Source organism: Phyllopteryx taeniolatus, chromosome 20 (assembly GCF_024500385.1).
Source record: "Phyllopteryx taeniolatus isolate TA_2022b chromosome 20, UOR_Ptae_1.2, whole genome shotgun sequence".
Classification (NCBI taxonomy): Eukaryota; Metazoa; Chordata; class Actinopteri; order Syngnathiformes; family Syngnathidae; genus Phyllopteryx; species Phyllopteryx taeniolatus.
The window spans coordinates 12,492,885-12,516,801 of record NC_084521.1 but is presented as its reverse complement, the minus strand read 5'-3'; the positions used below and the strand labels follow the sequence as shown (position 1 = coordinate 12,516,801).

General features: G+C 41.3%; 2 protein-coding genes and 2 non-coding genes across 6 annotated transcripts; all 4 read left to right on the top strand.

The window, feature by feature from the left end:
- The first annotated feature begins 33 nt into the window (after window positions 1-33).
- Window positions 34-3,138, top strand: rpl7 (ribosomal protein L7). Its single transcript, XM_061758738.1, has 7 exons — window positions 34-93; window positions 568-667; window positions 765-931; window positions 1,135-1,272; window positions 2,093-2,202; window positions 2,675-2,890; window positions 3,090-3,138. Exons 1-6 carry the CDS (start codon window positions 80-82, stop codon window positions 2,881-2,883), a joined length of 738 nt encoding a protein of 245 aa, XP_061614722.1. The 5' UTR covers window positions 34-79; the 3' UTR covers window positions 2,884-2,890; window positions 3,090-3,138.
- On the top strand, window positions 1,880-1,971 carry LOC133470594 (small nucleolar SNORD12/SNORD106). The gene has a single exon (XR_009786024.1). It is a non-coding gene; the product is annotated as a small nucleolar SNORD12/SNORD106 (small nucleolar RNA).
- Window positions 2,270-2,360, top strand: LOC133470595 (small nucleolar SNORD12/SNORD106). The gene has a single exon (XR_009786025.1). It is a non-coding gene; the product is annotated as a small nucleolar SNORD12/SNORD106 (small nucleolar RNA).
- A 7,131-nt stretch (window positions 3,139-10,269) lies between the features above and the next one.
- On the top strand, window positions 10,270-23,475 carry pabpn1 (poly(A) binding protein, nuclear 1). Of its 3 annotated transcripts, none has more exons than XM_061757898.1 (7): window positions 10,270-10,779; window positions 12,486-12,594; window positions 14,070-14,137; window positions 14,382-14,488; window positions 14,594-14,681; window positions 14,862-15,016; window positions 22,778-23,475. In XM_061757898.1, the coding sequence occupies exons 1-7, from the start codon at window positions 10,645-10,647 to the stop codon at window positions 22,965-22,967; spliced, it is 852 nt and encodes a 283-aa protein (XP_061613882.1). In that variant the 5' UTR covers window positions 10,270-10,644; the 3' UTR covers window positions 22,968-23,475. The 3 variants fall into 3 exon arrangements, with proteins under 3 accessions (XP_061613882.1, XP_061613883.1, XP_061613884.1); XM_061757899.1 differs by lacking the exon at window positions 22,778-23,475 and adding an exon at window positions 21,777-22,494 and having other exon boundaries at window positions 10,271-10,779; XM_061757900.1 differs by lacking the exon at window positions 10,270-10,779 and adding an exon at window positions 11,017-11,174.
- Window positions 23,476-23,917: the final 442 nt, after the last annotated feature.

Genomic DNA, 23,917 nt, shown 5'->3' with positions numbered 1-23,917 from the left:
GAAAGGACAGTTTCATGGGGTCCTCAAATGTTCAAGTTGCGCATGCGCGTGTTGAAATTTCTCTTTCTCGCTGGACGCAATGGCGGACGAAAAGTGAGTATCCATAGCCAAGTCAAATCTTAATGCATCCAGAGTTAAAATAAATATCACAACGATTTTTAATGCTTGGATATACTGTTAAGCTTTTATACAGTGTTACTTAGCTCGTATTGTTGAAGATATATGCGTTACGTTGCCGTTTTGTCAATTTTTGTTAGCCAGTGTAGCAGAGTACAACATGGCTGTCGTTTCAACTCTTAACACGAAATGTGGCAAAACTCCTTTGCACCGAGAAATTTATTTGTTGGATCGCTACTGAAAAGCTCCTACGTGCTACTACGTTTGCTTGTTGAATGATAATGGTATTCGACATATCATGGTTGTTATTTACGCTTTTTTGTAATGAAACCGGTGAGCAAGTTTGCACCTTTCCGAAGCTACGTTGATAATCGCGATAATAGCTAGCGTCAATATGCACTTATTTGTTTTTGCTATGTTCAAGCTGACAGGAAAATGTTAATGTTTCAGAAAAAAGGTTCCGGCGGTCCCTGAGAGCCTTTTGAAGAGGCGAAAGGCCTACGCCGCCTTGAAGGCTAGACGTTTAAAGAAGATGCATTCACAGAAAAGGGTAAAATAGCAATGGTCACATCAGGTCAATCTCACTGGAGTGTTATCCTATCAATGGGATTTTATAATACTGAGACTATTTTGATTCATGTCCTTAGGCCCGTAAAGCAGAACGAAAGGTCATCTTCAAGAGGGCTGAGAAGTACCACAAGGAGTACAGGGAGATGTACAGGCGTGAGATCCGCCTTTCACGAACTGCCCGTAAAGTGGGAAACTACTATGTGCCAGCTGAGCCCAAATTGGCATTTGTCATCAGGATCAGAGGGTAAGCAAAGGCATGACAGACTATACTCCATGTTACGATGTTGGTCCTATGTGGTTCATGATGCACACTCTTTCCCCGACTTATCGACTTTGCTGATACAACCATGTACATTAAGCCAAATTTGTTCTGAAACCACACAGAATGATCGCATTAATTCGGTGTTGCCCTACAGGTATATTTGCTAATTCAATCATGTTTTGCAGTATCAATGGTGTCAGCCCAAAGGTCCGCAAAGTTCTGCAGTTGATGCGTCTTCGTCAGATCTTCAATGGTGTGTTTGTCAAGCTTAACAAGGCTTCAATTAACATGCTCAGGATCGCAGAACCTTACATTGCTTGGGGGTGAGTTGGACAGAACTAAAATCAATATTACTTGGCCCCACCTGCCTTATGTTTGACTTGTTTACTAATGTTATGTAAAAACTAGGGTTGCATTGGTATTTGTCAATACTAATGTCTGTACTTGAAAAATGTACCAATACTACGACAGATACCAGCTTACCAGCCCAACATTTAAGGGTACTTGTTACCTGTAAGTACACAGTACTTGTATTCCAACTCCTAAAAAAAGTAGCATCAGTAAAAACACTTAAGGCCTGACCAATATGGATTTTTTTACATTTTTTGGGGGGCAGATTTAGATATTTGGCAAAATACAATCCCCATAACAAATTAATCGGCTGGTTAATTTAAAAAATATATATTTAAAGGATAAAATAACTTTGGGTCACTTAATGCTTACAACAATAAAGATGAATTATCAGCAGAACATTGCTGTTTTACAATACTTTAGTGTTTAACTTTCAAACAGAGGGCTGAATTGATTTTTCTTAATGCAATTATCTTAGTCTTGTAATGTGTTCCAAAAAGCGGCAGATCTGCAGATTTTTGACAATTTGAAAAGGGCTGATATTGGCCATTTAATCGGTCGGGCCTTAAAAACACTTGGAATGTGGTTAATGATGCAGAACTTTTTTCCCCGTCTTATCGTCCATGGTGAAAACAAACTGAAATTAAGCCAGTTTTGTCTGAAACCACATTCACGTGTAAAGAAAACATTCTGCAATTAGTGTAAATAATTGGAAATGTTTTATGCTCAAGTGAATCTTCTGTTCCTACTATTCTTGTTTTTTCAGCTAATCCCACAACTTTAACTTCACAGATACCCCAACCTGAAATCTGTGCGTGAGCTCATCTACAAGCGTGGCCATGGCAAGATCAGGAACCAGCGTATTGCTCTCTCTGACAACATTTTGGTGAAGAGGAACCTTGGTAATGCACACAATTCACTACAGCTGCTGCATCTCAATCCTTGCTGATAAAAGTAATTATGCTGACTGTCGTGGTTAATGATGCACACTTTTTTCCCCGTCTTATCGACAATGGTGAAAGAAGATTAAAACTAAGCCAGTTGTGTCTGAAACCACGTCAGGTGCACACATAGTGAAGTGTTTATGTTGCTGCTGTTAAACCATTGCTTTTACTGAGTTTGTCACTTAAGTTTGCAATGTTGTATATTGAATTTTAATTTTTGGTAGAGTATACATGATAATTATAAAATTGCAGCCTATACATAAAGGCTTCCAAGTAAATGGCTTACCCCTGTTTGCAACACCTGGCACTGTCTGCAGCAGTCGGAATGCCCTCGACCACTTAGAGCAAATGCAGTTTTGTTCTTTTCGTTCACCTATTGCAAGTGGCCCCTCAAGTGTTGTGGTTTATATGCTTAAATGTTCACCTGCAGGAAAATGTGGCATAATCTGTGTTGAGGATCTCATCCATGAGATTTACACCGTTGGCAAGAACTTCAAGTCCGCCAACAACTTCCTGTGGCCCTTCAAGCTGTCGTCACCTCGTGGTGGCATGAACAAGAAGACCACCCACTTTGTGGAGGGGGGTGATGCTGGCAACAGGGAGGATCAGATCAACAGAATGATCCGAAGGATGAACTAGTTATTTGGTAAGTTGCAGAAGATGCTTACAGACCTTCAAATGGTCTCAACACGTGGTTAAGGATGCACAATTTTTTCCCCGTCTTAGCGACTATGGTGAAAACCAGCTAAAAATAAGCCAACTTTGTCTGAAACCACATTTACCTCTGAAGACACTGAATGTGATGCATTTATGTTACTTAAATACCATCAATTTGTGTTTTTCAGGTTTGTACAAGACTCAAAATGTTCAATAAAAAGTTGGGAAAAATGTTAACTGTGTTTTGATGATTTTGTTTGCAATTTGCCAATATTAATCATGGACAGCTAGCTTGAGAGCAGTAGAAGTAATTGATACCACAACACATCAATTAAAATAAAAGAAAAACCTTGCACACTCGTACTTTTGAAGGGTTGTGGTAAAATCCAATATTGCCAATCTTTCAAAGAAATGGTAAGTGTTGTTCAACACTGCATGTATCTTGCAATGGTCAGCGAGCCTTTAACGTTCCACTTGTTGGCATGTGGCCTGTGAAATTGGCCAAAGCAAAATTGACATGCCGATGTAACTGGAGGCTGCACAAGGTGGGTCTTCCGAGCATGCTTCCATGGTGACGGAGTAGTACCTTGGCCACAGTGCAGGCTATGTTCCATGTACATTGTAAGTTACTTTCCACTGACGGAAGAGCTTGTGTGCTGTAAAATACTTAGTGTATAACATGACGTTAAAGCATAAGAAAGCATCGCTGACGCTGGCCACCACGTCACTTTCCACTGACGAAGAGCTTGTGTGCTGTAAAGTACTTCGTGTATAACATGACGTTGCAGCATAATGAAGCATCGCTGACGCTGCCCACCACAGAAACTTTCCTGGGCAAGGGTCGTGCAAAATGCGACCATCTGGGGCCCTGCTCGAGCGGCACCCCGACTCCGACTTACGGCTGGTTCGTGATAGGAGCCGCTTCGAGAGGCCCACCCTTCAGAGAACCGATACGGATGTTCTCATCGTCGATACAACCTTTGAATGGTGAGTGAGCGACAACTGCTGTGTACGACTACATTTGAAACAATCGCTTTGTGCTAAACGAGTGCTAGCTTACGGTCCGTTGAGGTACGTAGGAATTAAGAGTTGTTAAATTGGTTTAACCGACTAGCTTCATGTTTGGCGTTCAATCCTATAAGTGGGGTTTTCCCTTACGTCACTGGCATGATCTGATTTGGGTACCCAACTGAATCGATGACAATCAATTGTATCCCTACACTCATCTTGTTATGAATGATCCAGTGGCTTCATGATTTTATCTTATACCGCTTGTTCCTCTATCTGTGGTATTTGGTTCGTCTGACTTGTCTAAAGATGACTTAATTTAATCAGCAATTTGTAATATTCTAGTAGAAACTGCAGACCAGAAGTTGACTGGGTGTAACTTGTTGAATGTACCTATAGGTGGGGCTATTACATGTATAATAAGCACTATCATCAATTAAAGCTGTACTTGATTTTTAGAACACTATTTGAACGACAATTATTCTTAGATGGTGTGTTACAGAAGACAAGTGTCATCCCTCCACTAAGAGACAACCATTATATCGTTGCACCCATTTGCTAAAAACCTAAGGGGGTCTGAATACTTTCCATACCCACTGTATATATAATACACACACGCACACCTTTGACATTGCAAGAATTATTTTTTTTTTTTTGTGCTTTCCCCACAGCTACTCTGAGATATACAAACCCAACCTGTGTCCGGCCGTCCTATTCCCGGCCACGTTAGTCCTTAGCGGCTTGAGCACTTTTCCGGTGCAGAACTGCAAGTATAACAGGTATTTGGGGGTTGGGGTAGAAAAATAAATGTAAAATAAATCAGTCGTTAATAGCGCACTGTATACCATATAGTCATGCCTCTCGGCTCTACATCTCCTCTGCAGGGCCAGAGGGAATTATGTAGCCTACACCCTCCTGACTTTTAGAGACAATCTGAAGAGTGAGTAAGCATGTCAGATGTGGACTGAGAACTATTAGAATACCTACAGGAGAGGATAACGAGCATAACATGGTGAAGGTACTCTTTCCGCAAGGTGCTTGTGTCTGTGGGAATACTGGCCCTTCCTCCACAAGAGCATTTTTAATTTCAGAGGTCACTTATGTTGGACCTGGGAGAGGCGGACATGATCCCAAAGTTGTCAGAGTTCTTCCACAACAAACCCATCTAATCCAACCAAGCCTTTATAGACCTTGCTATGCTCACAGTAAAGGAGCTTCTGCAAACAGTTCTCACAAAGTTGGAAGTATATGCTTCTTACAAAGATACTGTAGTATCTGCCAATATAGTGCACATTTATATTCATTTTACATTGACAAAATGGAGGTCAATTTAACACCTTCTCCCCTCTACTTTCTCCTATTTGACATCCTGGTGTAGGTCAGTCGTACTCAGACCCCGTGATGGGAGCATCCTGCTCCTTTCTTCATAGGATATCGGAGTTGTCATGGTTGGAGGGTGAGACAATGAGGCAGGAAAAGCTCAAGAAAATGAGGATATCCAGAAAAGCCTCATCATCCTGACAATCACTGCTACGCCAGTCAAAGTAGTCCAGGGGGGGAACAGACTTTAAGTTGATGCCAAGAACAGGCGAGGGACATCAAACCTTGAGGACACTGTGTTCATTTAGGTGGCTCCTTCTCTCTGCTCTTTTGTCTTCGCTCATGCTAATTTTCTGCCTGGCGTGGTTGACGGTTACATTATGTCATTTATGAACCTTTCACTGTCAAAATCACTATATACAGTACTGTATTGAGAGTATTGTCTATTGCTTTTGCAAAAATGATTAAAGTGGCATATACATGCAGTTTGCAGTACTGCGAATACACATGTATTTTAATGTGCATTTTGTCTTCTTTCCATCGGTCACATTCATTTGATGCTTATACATGGGTTAAACAGAGTATAGTAATAGTCAACTGGTGGAATGTGGACAGCTAGTACAAAATGACAGGAGGGTCCTGGGTTTACAACTGCAGCGAGTTGACAAACGTGATCAAGTGCCACAAGAAGGCATGCTCAGTTTGCTCCATACTTACTGTTTTTTTTATTTGAGTCTTTTATATGGGTGGCCTAGAAGTGTTTTAATACATACTGTATTTACTAAACCCTTGTGGTATGGAGAGACATAACTTCTCTTAGTCACCCTTCAAGTACTTCCAAAGTGTTTGACTTGGTAGAATAGACTTGCTCCTTAAACCAACCCCAAAGAAAAACTTCACTTGGTGTTTAAGTAGGCACTCCTGGCTGGTAACTCATGGACCATGACAACCCATCCATCTGTCATGGAAGTGGACATTCAGCCATTCACGAACAACAATAGCTCAACAAATGTGGAAGGGCCCAATGTTGCATTAAAATCATCCAGCCTTCCATATTCTGTACCACATCCTCAGTAGGGTCGCAGGTGTGCTGGACCTTATTCCAGCTGAGTGAGAGGCGGGGTACTCGCTGGATTGGACGCCAGCCAATTGCACGGCACAAATCCAGGGGTGACACTCGTTTTTGTCATGGGCCACATTGTAGTTAAGGTTTCCCTCAGAGGGCCGTTGAGACAGTGTAACCATATAAATGTGTAATCACCTCATCACATTACATATACACTACAAATTGATGGCTAATTTTGAAATCAGAAGTCAAGGATAACTATTTTTTAAGTTACTGTAGACAGGGTTTTTGGAACAAAAAACTCCCCTCATCTGAGACCTTGTAACACTGGTGTGTCCTCTGACACTAGGGATTGAAAATGGCTAATTGGGCTCAATTTGGACATTTTCCCTTAGGGGTGTACTCACTTTTGTTGCCAATGTTTTGACAAGGTCAGAGGACAAATATTTTAACATTTTTATTTAACTCTAGAACCCCTTTACAAACCACATCTGCCATTTTGAAGTGATTATATGGCAGATATACAGCAGTTCAATCGATAAATATGCAGAATGTGCCTTCCGGTCTTCGTCTCTTTCCGGCGCTGTGACGTCACACAAGCCAAACATCCTGTTCATTTCGCATTGTGTGCTATTGTTCCATGCTGTTGTTCTTGTATATTTGTCGTATGATTTAATGATGTCACGGTGGTTTATTGTGTGGCATTTGGTTGTACAAATGGTTCAGGCAGCGGCAAGAGTTTCTTTTTTTGGGGTTTCCAAGTGAAGAAGGAGGGGACAACAAATTTACGCAGTTATCTAACCACTTCACGGTGTAGCAAAGTGTCATTTCTTTAGTGTTGTCCAATGAAAAGTTATGATAAAATATTTACACAAATGTGAGGAGTGCACTTACTTTTGTAAGACACTGTCTATCATTACCATTATCATCACTACCAGAGATGAATATAGACAAAAATAAAGATGATTCTGATTCTGATTTAGAACAGTGGTTCTCAAAGATTTTACACAAAGTACCAGCTAATAAAATACTAAGCTGTCCAAGTACCACCATAATGACTAACATCAAAATACAATAGTTTAGTATTCATCAAAAATGAGACAGAGGTTGTAATTCCATCCTTCTATCCATTTTCCATACCGCTTATCCTCACTCGGGCTACAGGGATGCTGGAGCCTGTCCCAGCTGATTCTGGACGAGAGGCGGGGTACACTGAACTGGTCGCCAGCCAATCACAGAGGTTTAAGTAAAAAAAAAAAAAAAAAAAAAGCCACTGTAACATTGTGCACAGTTTGAACATTAACTCTGCACTTAAATATAGGAAAAAAAATGAACTTAAATGATTCGATTAAAATGTATTACACATAAAAGGCAAATAAAACATTTACCTACGTAAAAGCACAAAAACTTCTTTAAAGATTAAATGCAAATCTATTGTACTGAAAAGTTAAATACAACTGAACTGTACTTACATAGGGATTCTTTCACGTACCGCTAGTAGTAATAGTACCACACTTTTAGAATCACTAACTTAGAAAAAGCTTCATGAATGGTGGGAATATTGAAACTGAAAATGTCATAAATGTGTATTTTTGTCAGCATTTGTTTTTTTCTTTTTTTTACCACAATTAAAAAAACCCAAAATAACCCACCCAAATCAACAAACTGACCTCCAAATTGATAACTATCACAGTATAGTAACTCATACAAATAGGCATGCGCAAAAAGATGAACTAGTAATAGTAAAATACATTTGAGTGTAACAACTAAACATGAAAAAAAGGGAAAAATAGACAAGAACTTGAGTAAAATAGTCACACTATTCAGGTTGCTCTATGGGAGGCAAAAATAACAGCTGCTCACATCACTAAGTGGGGGGTGGGGAGGTGGCTGTGGCAGGACAGCAATGAGAGAGAAGGACCAGCATCGGCAGGCAATGGTGTATAATAACCTCACCAGGTGAGAGTCTTTCATAATATTGAAGCAGGGCTCTCCAATGGGTGTCATAATCAATTGAATTTTCTCCAAGTTAAGGAGAAATAAGACATCGTGCAGCCATGTTTTTAAGGTTGGAGGCTGTGGAGATTTACATGAGAGAAGGATCCTCCTGCAAGCAATCAAGGAGGTAAAGGCAATTACATTGTCCTGCATGGTCGAGGCAGCAAGATTGTCAGGAGACCTATACCGAAGATGGATATATGTGGGGATGGAGAATACAAAAGTATAAAAATGATCATACATACTAAACATAAAGAACAAAAATCATGCAAAGGTCAGAGTGTGCCTGTAAACAGGCCTGAGATCAGATTGTCACAGCCAGGCAACTTCACACTCACATTTGTATTGATGGATGTTTTTTTTTTGTATGGATCTGACCCACATACAGTACAGGTCAGTACACAATACACACAGATGTTAAATATTAAAACAGTCTGATGATTATTAAAAGTGAAAGTCAATAACCAGACCTTCTCCTCTTAGTGTACATCACAATTTCTCAAAACCTTACTTTGTTTTTTGTTTTTTTTCCTGAACCTGTCCTTTTTGCAACACATAATCAATAATATAATCTCACACGGATTTATTTATCTAGCGTTTACCCAAGATTGGATACAAGAAAACCCAACTGATGTATACTGTATATAAAAAATATGGCATATTCCAAAGTATTATTTATCTTCGCTGTAATTTAAAAACCAGTACATACCAAGGGTACCTGAGAACAGGAAAGGGGATTTGGTCTTTATTTTACGGTTCATTGTCTCTTTCATTATCAAAATTAGCCCCATTCAAATCAATCAAAAAGTAAAAAGTGACAGACTCAAAAACAGTATTTTGGTAAAGTGTTCTTGGAACTTTTGAAAGAAAGCGCCTAGACATCTAAAAGTACTGTTTTCTAAATGAGAATCCAAAACCATGTATTTTAAACACAGCACTGCTACGTCATCAACCACACATTAAGGAGTTCCGTAAAACGGCATACTTAAAAATAAATAAATATATATATATATATATATATATATATATATATATATATATATATATATATATATATATATATATATATATATATATCTGGCTTCTGACTTTAACTAGCCAATGAGGATTATTTTCTGAGTTTATTATTGTGTTTTGTACGGAGCCCCCCTGGTGCCAAGGTATGAGAAAAATAAAATTCATTGATAATCTGTTCCCTCAATTTAGTAAACTGTACCCTCAATTTAGTCATCTGTACCCTCAGTTTAGTAATCCGTTACCTCAGTTTAGCAAATGTCTGGGGCTCCGTATACCTATCTGTCAAGTGAAGTAAATTCTATTTGTATGTTATATTCTTACTCATGTGAATTCTGTGTATAAATTGTCATGTCGTGATATATCCTACATCCCATTTTTTCAACTGAAAGGCAATATTGCTGTAGTTCGAGGGGGTTGATCATTATATAGCAGTACTAGCAGGACTGGCTACAATTAGCCTGCGTGTTTCCTAAACACAGTACTAAATTGAGGGTACGGATTACTAAACTGAGGGTACGGATTACTAAACTGAGGGTAAAGTTTACTAAACTGAGGGTACGGATTACTAAACTGAGGGTACAGTTTACTAAATTGAGGGTAGAGTTTACTAAACTGGGGGAACGGATTACTAAACTGAGGGAACAGATTATCAATGAATTTTATTTTTCTCATACCTTCGCACCAGGGGGGCTCCGTATGTTGTGACCTTCGGTTTATCACTTATTACTGGCTCCAAAAATTATATAACAGCTAAGAGATTTTTTTTTGATTGACTGATTGTGATTGTCGTGTATTTGATTGGCATAGTTTTAATCCAATTAAAATCACACATTCGATTCGGCACCCGGAAAAATCTACGCTATTAACCAATTGACATGTGCTCAGGAATAAAGAGGCTGGCCCTATTCGTCCAATAGCAAATGGAGTTGTCTCATACGTCCGCAGTGTCGCTTTGCTCCGCCTCCGGCCTCCATTTGTGAACAGAGGGGACGCCGCGGATGTCTACGTTCGTGGTTTTTTTTTTTAAAATTTTTTTTTTTTAAAAGAGTTAATTCATTGAACTCGGCTCTCTGACGGGAATTCAGACGGTTATCTGGGGTTTCCGGTTCAAGCACCAATATTTGTTTGACGTTTGTACGTTAGTCAAACGGGGGCCGAATCGTTGCTAGCTTTTGTTTCACCTTTTAACTTTACTAAGCGGCATTTTCCGCCTTTTTTCCCCTCCCCCTCCTCTCTTGACCGGGGCGCTCACTCCCCCCTCCCCCCTGTGTGTGAGCAGGGGCCTGCTACGTTGGTTTGGCCACGAGGCGCATCGTTACATTTGGTACGAGCCGATGGCGGAGTTCGGTAATGGACTGGCGGAGGAATCTCTACTCGATTCCGACCCTGGACACCAAGAGCTGGAAGACCCGGGCGTCGGCGACGAGGAGCCGGGCTTAGAAGAGGGAGAGGCCGCAATTGAAGACCCTGTAAGTGAAGGGCATTGTTTCAGTCGTGTTCGTTAATGGCGATATCCTAGCCACTGCGAAGCACTATAACCATGTTTAGCTCGGCTATGGAGTCCTATCCATTTCTCACTAAGTCACCAAAATGTGTGTCACATGTGGTTGGGGTGGCGAGCTTGGTTACGAACCGCCATTACGGTTCGCGCAGTGCAGTAGAATTGGGTGGTGACATGCGCGATATCGGCAGCCATCTTGGCGCAAGAGGGGCGCTAGTTTCGAGACTGAGCCTCGGAATACAAATCACCGCAAAGCTGCAACACGGGGATGTTTGAGCTAGTCAGGGGCGAGGGGAGGACACACCGCAGCCACTGTACAGCGTCGCGTCACTCTCCTTGATTGCGAAGTCGCCCTATTTGACGGTAATGTCACGTTTTTTTGTGTCCCCCTTTCCGCTCCACAGCTTTCCTCGCTGCGGCAACGTTGGGACGTGAAAATGACCTAGCTACAAGCGGCTAATACTAGCTTCTTACCTTGGCCACCGTGACATAATTACAATACAGTGCTCGTGCTTGAACCAGAACTGGACTCGGTCGCCGGTGGCCAGATAAAACGCGCCATGTTTGCTGGTTGGGACTAAACGTATGGCGCCGTTCGATGTAACAGAGTCGAAATGTGTGTGTGGCCACGCAAAGCTCGCCGACTATACAAGATGGGCTAGGGTGGAGATGGCAGACATGCTCGACTTTCAGTTTGCGCCGAGCGTCTATTAACGACTCGTCGTGTTTCGCATGAGCTGGAAAGATGCACATTTTCATTTGAACCCCAGGCCCACGCGACACGCCGGCCTTTAAGGCGTGTCTGCCCGCATCCCTTAATGCAATCGTTGTTTTATTAAGGGTTTCAGGATCGTGCAATTCGTCTGCCATTTGTAGCTTTTCTATTAAGACAATACTGGCAAGCGAGCACATGCTATAAGTCGTGTTTGCACATGCCTTTACATTACAATGACCATTTATTGTGGGTCTTTGCATTTGGTTTATGTGCTGGTTTGGGTGTGTGTCAGCATTGCTCTGAATGGATTTGGAATGACTCCCACTGCAATGCACCACTCTCCAGGATGGTCCACACTCACACGGGGACACTGCCGTCTGTGTGTTCCCAGCATGAAATGTTTAAAAAAAAAAATATATATATACAGATGTGGGAACTTGCAAACATGTCCATATTCATCTGTGTGGTAGTTATTCATCTGTATAGAAAGCCCAAAATCTTCGCGTTGAGATTTTTTTGACCCAAATTTGATCTCATCAGCATTAAAACATTACACAGGCACATCATGTGACTATTTAACCAGCTGTTTAATGGAAACAAATAAGAAATGAACACGTGTTATTAGAAAAGATGGTCAAATTAGGTTTACAACCAAAGACATTTATTATTTGTAGGTTTACTGTTACTTGGTTTTGTTTTTAGAATTACATGGTGGGTCGGATCAAATATGCTCTCACGGGCCATACGTTCTCCACCCTTTTACGGTTTTAAGAGGCAGCTGCTACCACAGTTTGTCTGTATTGAAGCAAATGGGTGTTAACAATTTCTTGGACAACAGCCAAACATTAAAAACCCTGTAAGACTCGACTGCCAACAGTCGTCAACCCACAATGGCGACGGCTCATTTTTACTTCGATGTGCACTCATAGTCTTCACTAACATTTGTGTACTTGCTTCAGGAGCTGGAGGCTATCAAAGCCCGGGTGAGAGAGATGGAGGAAGAGGCAGAGAAACTGAAGGAGCTGCAGAACGAGGTGGAGAAACAGATGAATCTAAGTCCCCCACCAGGTAAATTTTACATTTATTTGGAAGTGTTTTAGATTGTTAAAAAGTGAAGTTTCAATTACTTGTACTCTTTGTCTTTAAGGGTACACCAGACTTAAGATGCAGGTTGTAGATTTTAGGAGATGGCTTTGAAGTGATGTCTGGGTGTGCACAGACAACACTGTTTACATGGAGTTTTTTTTGTCATTCCGGTTGAAATCATTTCAATTGAAGATCTCTGGTCAACTGTTTACATGTGATTTATTCTGTTCGGGTGTATACATGCTGTGCACTACATTTAATCGGAACAGCCGAATGACATGCGCACTTCGTCGTGAACATCACGTCATTTATCAAGATGGAGGTCTTGTCTAGCACAGTAGTTGGGATTGTTTTTATGTTTATTGTAAAAAAACGCTTGATTAAAAACAGTTAAGTAGTTAGAAACCGCTCCGTCGGGAGCTGCCATATTTACGACGTGCCTAAACGATGTTACTGCGCATCTACGTTGAGACGAAGCATGCGTAGACAGAGCTTTTCCCAGCTCTATTCCGAATGGCCAAAATTTACTTCTGATCAGTTTGGCAAAAGGAATGTTCCACCCCTGTGGAACCGAATGAAATTCAGGCTGTTTATTCTGATTGAGGTTTTTATATAGAGCATTTTTATTCGGTTTGGGCTTCTAAACCGATTGTAATTGGAATAGAGGGCTCCATGTGAACCAGGCCAGTGTTGCAGCTCTTTATTTCAGATCCAGCGGGATCCATATCACAGAGTAAAGAAAAACAATTTAATAGAAATTATAACAACAATACTGATTCAAAAGCAACAAAATAAAAATAAGGGTGGGAGTTATTTTTCATGATTTGAAACGCATTAAAAACACCACAATATCGTTTATCGCGATAGTTTTTGTGAAAATATATATCGTCTGCGGCACAGTAGACGACTGGTTAGTGTCTGCCTCACAGTTCTGAGGACCGGGGTTCAATCCCCCTACCCCGTTTGTGTGGAGTTTGTATGTTCTCCCCGTGCCTGTGTGGGTTTTCTCCGGACACTGCGGTTTCCTCCCAAATCCCAAAAACATGCATGGTAGGTTAATTGAAGTCTCTAAATTGCCCCTAGGTGTGGATGTGAGTGTGAATGGTTTTGTTTTTGTGTGCCCTGCGATTGGTTGGCAACCGGTTCAGGGTGTACCCCACCCCCTGCCCAATGCTAGCTGGGATAGGCTCCAGCACTCCCGCGACCCTTGTGAGGATAAGCGGCTCAGAAAATGGATGGATGGATGTATATTGTCTTGAAATTATCGTGACAGACCTAACTGGGACTGTAGTATTGTCCAGGGTTTTACAAACCATGATGGCAATAATCACATAAATTTGACAATTTCCAATGTTTTTTAAACACATTAATAAAAAGCGATACAGTACATAATTTAGTAAGTTTTGATATTTTGGATTCCTGACTCACAATTGGTTGTTGTTTCCTTCGTTTTACAGTCGGCCCAGTCATCATGTCGTTTGAAGAAAAAATGGAAGCCGATGGCAGATCTATATATGTTGGAAACGTGAGTAGCTTTTTCTTCATTGGTACGCACATTCACAAAAAGTTTAGCTTTTGCTGTGACTACTGTCTGTCACAAAAGAGACGGACCCCACTATTTTTGACATCAGGAAGAGTATCTCCTAGCAGACGGCTTGTCCCTGTCGTCGACTGCTTGTTTACAACAGATAATAATACTGATATACTATTATATTATACTAGTTAGAAAATATTTTCTAATCGGAACAGTCACTCCATTTTTAATTTAGGTGGATTATGGTGCGACTGCAGAGGAGCTTGAGGCACACTTCCATGGCTGTGGTTCAGTAAATAGAGTCACCATCCTGTGTGACAAATACACAGGGCATCCCAAAGGGTAATTTATTCGATTGAGTTTATAGCGTTTTTTTTAATTGCTGGTACAGTATATATTCTGTATGGTTGAATATTTGCCATAATTTCATTATGCTTTTTTCCATAGGTTTGCTTATATCGAGTTTGCAGACAAAGAGTCTGTCAGAACAGCAATGGCTTTGGATGAGTCTCTTTTCAGAGGAAGACAGATAAAGGTAATGTTTATGATAGGAACTATGTTGTTTCAAGTAGTTGCTTTTTTCGTATGACTGTGACAATATGTTTTTGCGATTATGCTGACTTGACCACTAAAAGTTGGTATTAATTGCAAATTTCCTCATTGTGGGAATAATAAAGGTTATCTCATCTTAATTGCTCAAATTTCACATTTTCAGGTTGGCGCAAAGAGAACAAACAGACCTGGCATCAGCACCACAGATCGCGGCTTTTCCCGGGCCCGGTTCCGATCACGGGGAGGAGGAAACTTCTCTTCACGTGCTCGCTACTATAGTGGCTACACACCACCCAGAGGCAGAGGACGGGCCTTCAGGTCAGTGGACTCTGTGGGAGGACACCGCACCCGCATGAACATCATCTTCACCTGTTGCACTCATAAAATGGTTGGGAAGACTTGTATCCCCACCGTGAGCAGCCATAATCACATCTTCTCACATCCCACATGGCGGTAAATTTTAATCATGCATCACAACACTTCTGTTGCTTATCTTGAGATAGGGTAATGAAATAAAGTTTGAAGATTGGCCTAAATCAAAGCACCTATAGGATACTTCTAGCTTGTCAGGAACCTAAATAAATATATGGTCATTGATTTTAGATGACAGCGCATTCCTCTCATCTAGGAAAGATGAAAACAAAAGAGCCAAATAGATGTACACTGCTGTTCAAAAGTTTTGGGGTCACTTAGAATAATCTTTATTTTTTTAAAGAAAAGCACTGTAAATTACTCGACCGTATTTCTGATTATCTCCATTAGAATACTGCTTTGCTTTAAAGTCCCTAAAAAGTGAAAATAAGTTTTCTAAATTTGACACAAAAGAGAAGTTAACGACCTTGCCAAATCTGAATGATTAAAAAAATACATGGGTACATAAATTGAGGCTTCAAAATCATGAAAAATCAAGCTCTTGTCTCCACTCTCATAGATTGTAGACTTATCTGCCGAATGCGCTAGAACCATGCCCCGTTCAACTGTCATTCAAATAGCACTACTACGACCTGGAAAAAATGGACGTTACTTCGTCTAGCATCTTTCTTATGCCTACACATAACTGCATAATCTTTCTTATGCCTACACATAACGGCTTAATCTTTCTTATGGCTACACATTACTACATTTTTGAGCCGTGAAAATATTTCCGCTTAAAGCCTCCAGTGGCTGGAATATATCCCACTGGGTCGCCACAAGGCTTTTTAACGGCGTGACAAGGTGCTTTGAGGCGTCCACACAGGTCCGAAGCCCCAGTCCACGCGCTGGCCATCACGTCGGACATCTTTGGTTTTCCTTCTTTTCCCCATCCAGGCGCCTCTAGAAGCCCTGCTCATTGTGACGTGGACGCACTCACGGCTGACAACGAGGCGCTCTATAGCGGAACCCCGATCCACACCCAGGCTATCACGTCAAATGTGTTTTGACATTTTTTCTGCACTGAAACGAATCGAGACTCGTATTGATCCCATACTGAATCGAATCGTTCCGCCCGTAAAGATAGTTTTTAAATCTAGTCGCTACCTGTGTATCTAGATATGCATCTAATCGGCCTCATGCCAGAGATTCCCAACCCTAGTAGTCATAGCTAACTGCATGTCGTCGCATAACCGCTTATGTGAACGAAGGCGCTCAAGTTCTTATATAGTGTGGGAGGGGGACTCATGTCAGACTTCAGAGTGCATCATTATACACAGTTTCAGCCACGTCCAAAATATCAGGAAAACTGACATGGTGAAAAACAGTTTAACACTATCTTCACAACAGAGTGCTAGATAGTTGTTGTTTTGCACATTTTCAGCAATTATTTAAAAACAAATCTGAATTCACTTGACAGTGTATTAAAAAAAAAAGACATTTCTAAGTGACTTCAAAGTTTGGAACGGTAGTGGAAATGTTAAAAATGTTTGTCGCATTACACATTTTTGCTATCCAGTCAAGATTTGTACTCATTTGCATGTTTTTGAAATGTCACTGTCTCATCTGTGGGGTTCATTGCATGGCGTGGCCATTTCAGGAAAGATGGAGACTTTTTGCACACGACTGTGTTCCTCTCGGCGCAAGTTACTGTATTTGGATCAGCGCTATGGGTATTTGTGATGGGCTTCTGAAAAGTAATTCATTTCTAATAGCTATTGACCAGTTGGCATGTCCCTGCCCTCTCGTCTTAGCACATTGGAAACTGTATTCGTTACTGCTGCTTATCAGTTGTATTAACCTGTTGCAGATGATAATTACTTGTGGAATTTGGACTGACACACAAGTCTTTCCATACTAGGATCAAACTCTGACTGACTATAGCAAAATTGTCACAGTTTCACACAGTCTATTGTGGTAGCTTTTTGCTTTGTCTTGATGGAGATACCCTTACTGGAAGTTCTTTGTCAGATACATGGTTTAGATCGATTTGTGAGGCCATCTTTGGTATCTGGTCACTAATGCCTGGATCCGACTACAAGACAAATTTGGTCTTTCATGATTCACCATGTCAGACTACTGCTATAAAATCTTGATGTATCTTGGTCAGACAGTGGCAACACTACATGACATTTATTTCGATATCACCATATCCCGTCTTTTACAATCACTGGGCTTTATAGCTTGTCAAATCAAATACTGTTGGGGAGGCGTGACTCAGAAAATGACACCTTTCATCGCAACTTGATACACCCGTTACCATGGCGACAACAAGCGGTTCTCAAAATAATGGATCGCCGCCCGAATGTTTGGGGGGGGGCCAAAGTGTAAAACGTGCTCAGGAGTGGACATTTTGGGCTGTCAATTCAAAGTGGGCTTCAAGTATGTTTACGTACTTTTAATACGATGCGGTTCTCAAGCAGGCAACAAAACGTTATGTAGCCTAGCAAGCTAGTGCTAGCATGAACGTTTGTACATAAACATGCCAACGTTCTGTTCAATCATGCTCTAAAGTTTCGGTAAACATTGTTTTGTGCGCATGAATAAACGTTGACAACTGTGACCAAGTATGTTGGCAGCGGCAATCACAGGAGGCGATGCGCTGGTCACAATACGCAATACTATTGGTCAACATCAAAGTATGCTGTCGGAGAGTTGTCTTTGATGTGTCACACTACACGGAAGATATCCCAAAAAATCAAACATGCTATACTTTTCATGATTCCGTCGTAGGGCCAAATCGTTGGTCGTGGGTTATGTCACAGACTACAAGAAGTTTTGTCGTCCCCGACAAAACATGTTGGGCCCAATCTGGGAAATTGCCCGCAATAGCTAATCCGCCCAATATTGGGGCTAAAATCCTGTAGTCTGATCTAGGCATTAGTTTGAGACGTCCTAATTAAAATGTTAAAGAAACTTATGCCTCTCTGGCTAACCTCAGTATGTCTTCACACTTTGTGCTTGTATTTTATCGTTTGGATACAAGATGGTCCTGGTTGCTTTTCTCAAAGGTCATTCCAGTACTTGTTTTTTTTTTTTTCAGGGCTGTATGATTCACAAATTTAACTTTGAGGAATTTATCATGTAAATTTAAGTCAAACGTTACACTAGATAAGATAGATCAAGTCAAAAGGGAATTTGTTTTCCTTTGCATTTTGTAAAAGTCTACCACATGCATACTTTTCCTCACGGTCTTATCCAAAAAGTGTTTTTAAATACTCTGCCTATATTTAAGATGAGAACTCCAGTTTTATCTCTCCACCATTCAAAGTAAAACGCGTCAATGGACAAGAGTCGCTCATGCTTATCTCGTACTTGTGCACGTTGGACATTTTCAAGAATGAGCACTATTAAGCTATGAAACAGATCCTTACAAATTCTAAAATTAGTTTTTCTCAATTAAGGCTTTGATCATTCTAAACATTATTCCCCCCCCCCCCCCACTTTTTTTAAAGCCATTGTTCAAAGGTCTTACAAATTCAACAGTGTATAAGCAGCTAACCTGAAAAGTTTAATTTAAAACACACTTATAGGCATACAAGTCCGTCCGACTATTTACTGTAGTGTATTAACAAAAGTGTGACAAAATAAGTGACTATATATGTCAGGTTCTTAAAACTGTTATAAGATGAAGTTAAAGAAAATGAGGTAGTGTTTACATGGCAATAACAGGATTTGTGTCAAAAATACTTCACTGAAGCCTTGTCTTGTGAAAGAGCTTGGGAAGATAGCTTTAAAGCGTGTGGAGGGGTAAAATAGGTTTTCTCTGTAAGGCCTCTTTCTGTGTCAGATTTTCACCTATTTAAACTTAAACACCTTTTAAAGCTTCCTTAAGCTGTTCTCACCCACTCGCTGTCAAGAAATGGGAGCATCAAATCACTTTGAGGAAATGCAAACGTCTTCAATTAAATGTAGTGTGCTTCAAGGTGTTTGTCACTCCGTGTATACTGTAAAAGTGACAAACAATAATAGAATTAAACATTGTTGTCATGGGAAAATGTGACCCTTAATAGACAAGACAAGCTCTTTGAGAGAAGTGAAAGATACAATTCAATAAAAACTTGCATGCAAGGAGACAGTTCAAATACAACCAGGTTGGCGGCTGCTAAGAAGCGCCTGACTGTTTTTCTTAAGCTACATTATACATATACAAACATGAATAGGCAGTCATTTTAAACACCAAAATGTTGAGCCAAACCATGTTGTTCGCTAGCTTTTGTCAGGCTAATGCAAATTAGCATAGGTGTTACAGTAATTCTAAACCCCCCATGTAACTGCTGCTTTAACACACAATAGGGGGAGTTGTTACTGTATATACTAGACTTTACACCGATTTATCGGTATCAGCCGATAATTAGCACTTTATGCTGATAGGCTTTAATGTCGTCATTCGCCGACATTGATCGGCTCCGCAAGAGACATTTACTCCGTGTCGCCATCGTGCACAGTATATTTGAATCCAAAAGCTAGTTTATTCTTAGCCTTGTCATGTGTCTTTTGGTGTAGTCCTGTAAATATCTGACAGCCAATAGTTATTTAAAAAAATAAATAAATCCATGTCGGCGGTGTGGCACAGACAACACGGCAACAACATGCCCGGATCAAACCACAAGACAAATTTGCTCTTTCACGATTGCACTATGTCAGACTACTGCAATGAAATCTTGTTCCGATACCACCGCATCCCCTTTTTCCCCCATCAATGGGCTTCATCGTGTCAACACAAACGCGACCAGATACACTCGTTACTATGGCAACGACAACAATAACGGCTCTCGCCATGTGTTTGTAAGAACAAAATGGGGAAAACCTGTGTTGGTGATCACCGGTGCTCAGGACAAGAGAGGACGTTCGTTTAAGGCTTGCATGAGATATGTTCATGTACTTTTAATATGATACGGCTCGCAAGCAGGCAACAAAAACATTATGTAGCCTAGCAAGCGAGTAGTGTAGTAGCACAAACGGTTGTACGTAAACATGCCGCCATTCTGTCAAATCATGCTCTAAAGGTTTGGTGTGGGTGAAGTCATTTAATTAAAAATAAAGTAATTTAGGTACAGTAAGTTAGCACCCATTATTTCTGTCATGTAATGTTGGTTTGACCTGACTGATTAGATTACACAATCTGACTAGAGCAGTGATTTCCAACCTTTATGGAGTCAAGGAAAAATATTTTACAATTGAAAAATCTCACGGCACACCAACAAACAAAAATGTCACAAAAAGTGGATACATTAATTACTGTATTTAATTCCTGCCATCTAATAGAAGACCATTCATTTGTTCTGTCTGTCACTATGCCTCACTGGCATAAATAGATGAACAAAGATACATTTATTGTAAATATAATTTTTTGAGCAATTAAGTACACAAGTATATACAGTAAATGAACAGGACATTTAAATCCTGTGATCGGTTATCGCTTTCTTCAATTCTGTGATTGGCCCCAAAACTGATCGTGTAAAGCCTAGCATATACCATATACTGTACTTGTCTTGTCATGTGTCCATAGTGGACATGACTGTTCTACTCTTGTTAAGATGCCACAGTCTACTCTCCAGTTGTATGTTTATGACCATCTGAAAACTCAACACAAGTTTGGTTGTGTTGAATGTCAGTGTGCACGACTTGATTGACTTTCGAGCACATGCATAAAATATCATGTTATCATCTTCCCAAGTCAACGTAGAGAAGAATCTGGAGGATTCTCCACATGAATAAGAACGTGTGTGTATGTGTGTGTGTGTGTGTGTGTGTGTGTATATATATATATATATATATGTACACAATCAAACATGGATACTCCGACCCATGCGTTAATGTGTGCACTCCCAGAGACAAAGGTTCATTACTGCAGCCTGATCTCAGCATCAGTCCACTGGTGTCAGTCTGCGTTCGTGTGTGCGCCTTAAAGGGGTGGGTGGCCCCTCTTGGGCTTTTGTAATACGTTTGGCTTGAGTGTGAGTTTGTTTTTGAGTGATAATGCTGTGGTGTGCGTGCGTGTGCTGTGTCTTGCAGGGTCTGTGTGTGTTTGTCTTTTGAGGTTTCCCCAGAGTGACCCCAATGGTGGCTCTCATACAAATATATAAAGCCCCCTTTTACACCTGGTTCACGAGGGAAATATTACGCCTCAAGAACATGTCGCCCTGTTTAAAAATCTATAAACCACAGAAGCCTATGCTCTTGAATGTAAAGAATAGAATGGCACCATAGTGGGGTCATTATTGGGGGGGGGGGGGGGGGGGGGGGGGGGTTGTGCAATCTTTGTGTAAAAGAAGCTAGAGAGAGAGAGAAAGAGGGAGTGTGCCTTTGTTACCCCTCTTACACCTAGCCACATATACACACTCACAGTCACTTATCTCTTGAAATTAAACACTCCCATCCTTTCTTTGCAAGGCTGATTTCAGCTTTTCACTGTACCCTAGTTCATCCTCCACACTTACTCGTTGTATTGCTACACTGGCGCAAAAGCAAATGCGCAACAGTGTTAAGATGGTACGTCTTTTACGTTTTAAAACACTGTCCCAGTTGTCTTCAAGACACATTTTCTAAAGCACGTCTGCCCACAAGCGCATACACCAATTTGAATACCACACCAGGAAATTGGTGTCCATCTTCTTAAGACAACAAGAAAGAAACTCACCCTCTTTTTCTCTCTCTCTTCCAGGGGCCGAGGGCGAACATCGTGGTATTGCCCTTACTAAACACTCCAACCCTTCCCCTCCTTTTACTATCAACCCCTCTCCCTTCTCTGTTCCCAAACACATACATACACACACACACACACACACTATAAAAATGCCCTCCCTTTCCCCAACAAAAAAAGAAGAGTTCCAGAAGAGAGAAAAAAGGAAAAAAAAGGAAAAAAAACCTTCTGGACAGAGAGACTGACTGGCTGCAGTGTGCATTTGTATGTGAGCGTGCGTGTGCGGCGGTTGGCGCGGCCCCCCTGGTAAGGTATACGCCGGCTGGCCTTTTGGTGCAAAAAGTATGGTGGCAAGCTTTTATTTTCTTATTGCTTTGGGTGCGGGGATGATGACGACGACGACGATGATGGTATCTCAGGCTGCAGGAGTGTCTCCTTTGGTCTGGCTGTGACATCCTGCTTCCACACCATCCACAGCCCACTCATTCACCCACCACCACCACCAAAAAAGAAAAAAAAAAACAAAGGGGCTGGGGGCTTAGTGACATGAAGTTTTTTTTTTATTTTTTTTTTTATATATATATTTTGTTGTTCAAATGTGAAACTTTGCCTAGCCAAGTTGTTGTTTTAGTCTGTTTGCTGTATCACTTCCCCTCCCCCTCTCCATTTCTGACTCCTCTCACCTTATAGCCTCCTCAGATCAACACCGTTTTTTTTTTTTTTTTTGGTTTTGTTTCCCTCCTTCACCACACTACTTGTTGGACAGCAACTGACCCGCTTTCAATTGAAAATTAGAAAGGCATATTTCTGTTCTTGTTCTGGATGGTGGGGCTCTTCGCTGCGTGGCCACCTCCCCCACATACGTTCATGCCCGTCTCCTGCAAGACATCTGTTTTATTCTTTCGGCAGACATCACTGTTTTTATTTGGTGCAACCCCTCCATCTACCCCCCACCCACCCCGTGTCTCCTTCCTTCCTCTCACCCCTCTCTCTGTATATTAGACCACTTCTTGTCGTTTCAGGTTTCAGGACCAGTGGAGGCTGACGACCCCTCCCCAGGTGGCGCCGCCGCCCCCCACTGTCTCCGCAGCGTCTCTCTCTCTCTCTGCTCCCGCTATGCACACGCACCCCATTCTGTCCGTGTGGGGGGGAGGGGGACAGGGCGACCACAGGCCAGCCACAGGGGGCATTTATTACAACAGCAAACGCTGAGGATGCTTTGTCTTTTTCACACCTCAACACACACACACACACACACACACACACTTCGCACACTGCAGTACAAATGCCACTAAACAAGCCGCCAGCTCCACACCCGATTTTTATATATCGCCAACATAGTTGAGAGGCAGGCAGGTTTTTCAGGAGTGAGGAAGACTAAGCAAGATGGTGTTTTTTGTGTGTGTGTGTGTGTGTGTTTGGAGGAGGGGTGTTACACTTGGGCCCCACCCCATTCTGACGATGCGCAGTGCAGTCACGGCTTGTCGGAGGGAGGCTGACCAGCTCGTGGAATTGATTTAATTTAACAAATGAAGTGGGCTGTTATTTTAGGGCGGGGTAAGTTGGGGACAGTGGGAGTTGTGTGAAGACATTTCTTTTCTTGGGGAGGAGAAAAAAGAGGGAAGTGGGGGTTGGGGTTAAAAAAAAAATTTTTTTTTTAACTTTTTTTTTAAACCCATGGTTCTGTAATTACAAAAAAATAAAGATGTGTAAAAATTAAGATGTGTCAGTGAATTCATCCATCTATTTTCTTTACTGCTTATCCTCACTAGGATCACGGGCTGCTGGAGCCCATCCCAGCCATCTTTGGGCAGGGTACACCCTGAAACGGTCACCAGCCAATTGCAGGGAAACAACAATTCACAATTTACGGGCAGTTTAGAGTCTTCAATCCACTGTGCTGCCTCAGTGAATTCAGTTATATTGAAACAATATGATCACATTATTATCCATTAAGAGTCAAACCAATGTGCTACCATTCAAGAATACCAAATGGGATTTTTTTGTGTTCCAGTTTGGCAATAACATGATGTAGGATATGGAGTACAGGGGTTTTCACCTTTTTTTGTTTTTGGGCTTGGGGACCCAAACATTCTTGGAAATTTTTCCAGGAACCCTCTCACAATCCCAATGTCAAACAGAACTGTTTACCCTGAAATGCC

Coding starts and splice junctions, on each gene's coding strand:
- rpl7 (XM_061758738.1), top strand. Junction 932..1,134: donor TTTGTCATCAGGATCAGAGG/GTAAGCAAAGGC, acceptor CATGTTTTGCAG/TATCAATGGTGTCAGCCCAA. Junction 1,273..2,092: donor GAACCTTACATTGCTTGGGG/GTGAGTTGGACA, acceptor TTAACTTCACAG/ATACCCCAACCTGAAATCTG.
- pabpn1 (XM_061757898.1), top strand. CDS start 10,645: ATGGCGGAGTTCGGTAATGGACTGGCGGAGGAATCTCTACTCGATTCC. Junction 10,780..12,485: donor AGGCCGCAATTGAAGACCCT/GTAAGTGAAGGG, acceptor TACTTGCTTCAG/GAGCTGGAGGCTATCAAAGC. Junction 14,682..14,861: donor TCAGAGGAAGACAGATAAAG/GTAATGTTTATG, acceptor TCACATTTTCAG/GTTGGCGCAAAGAGAACAAA.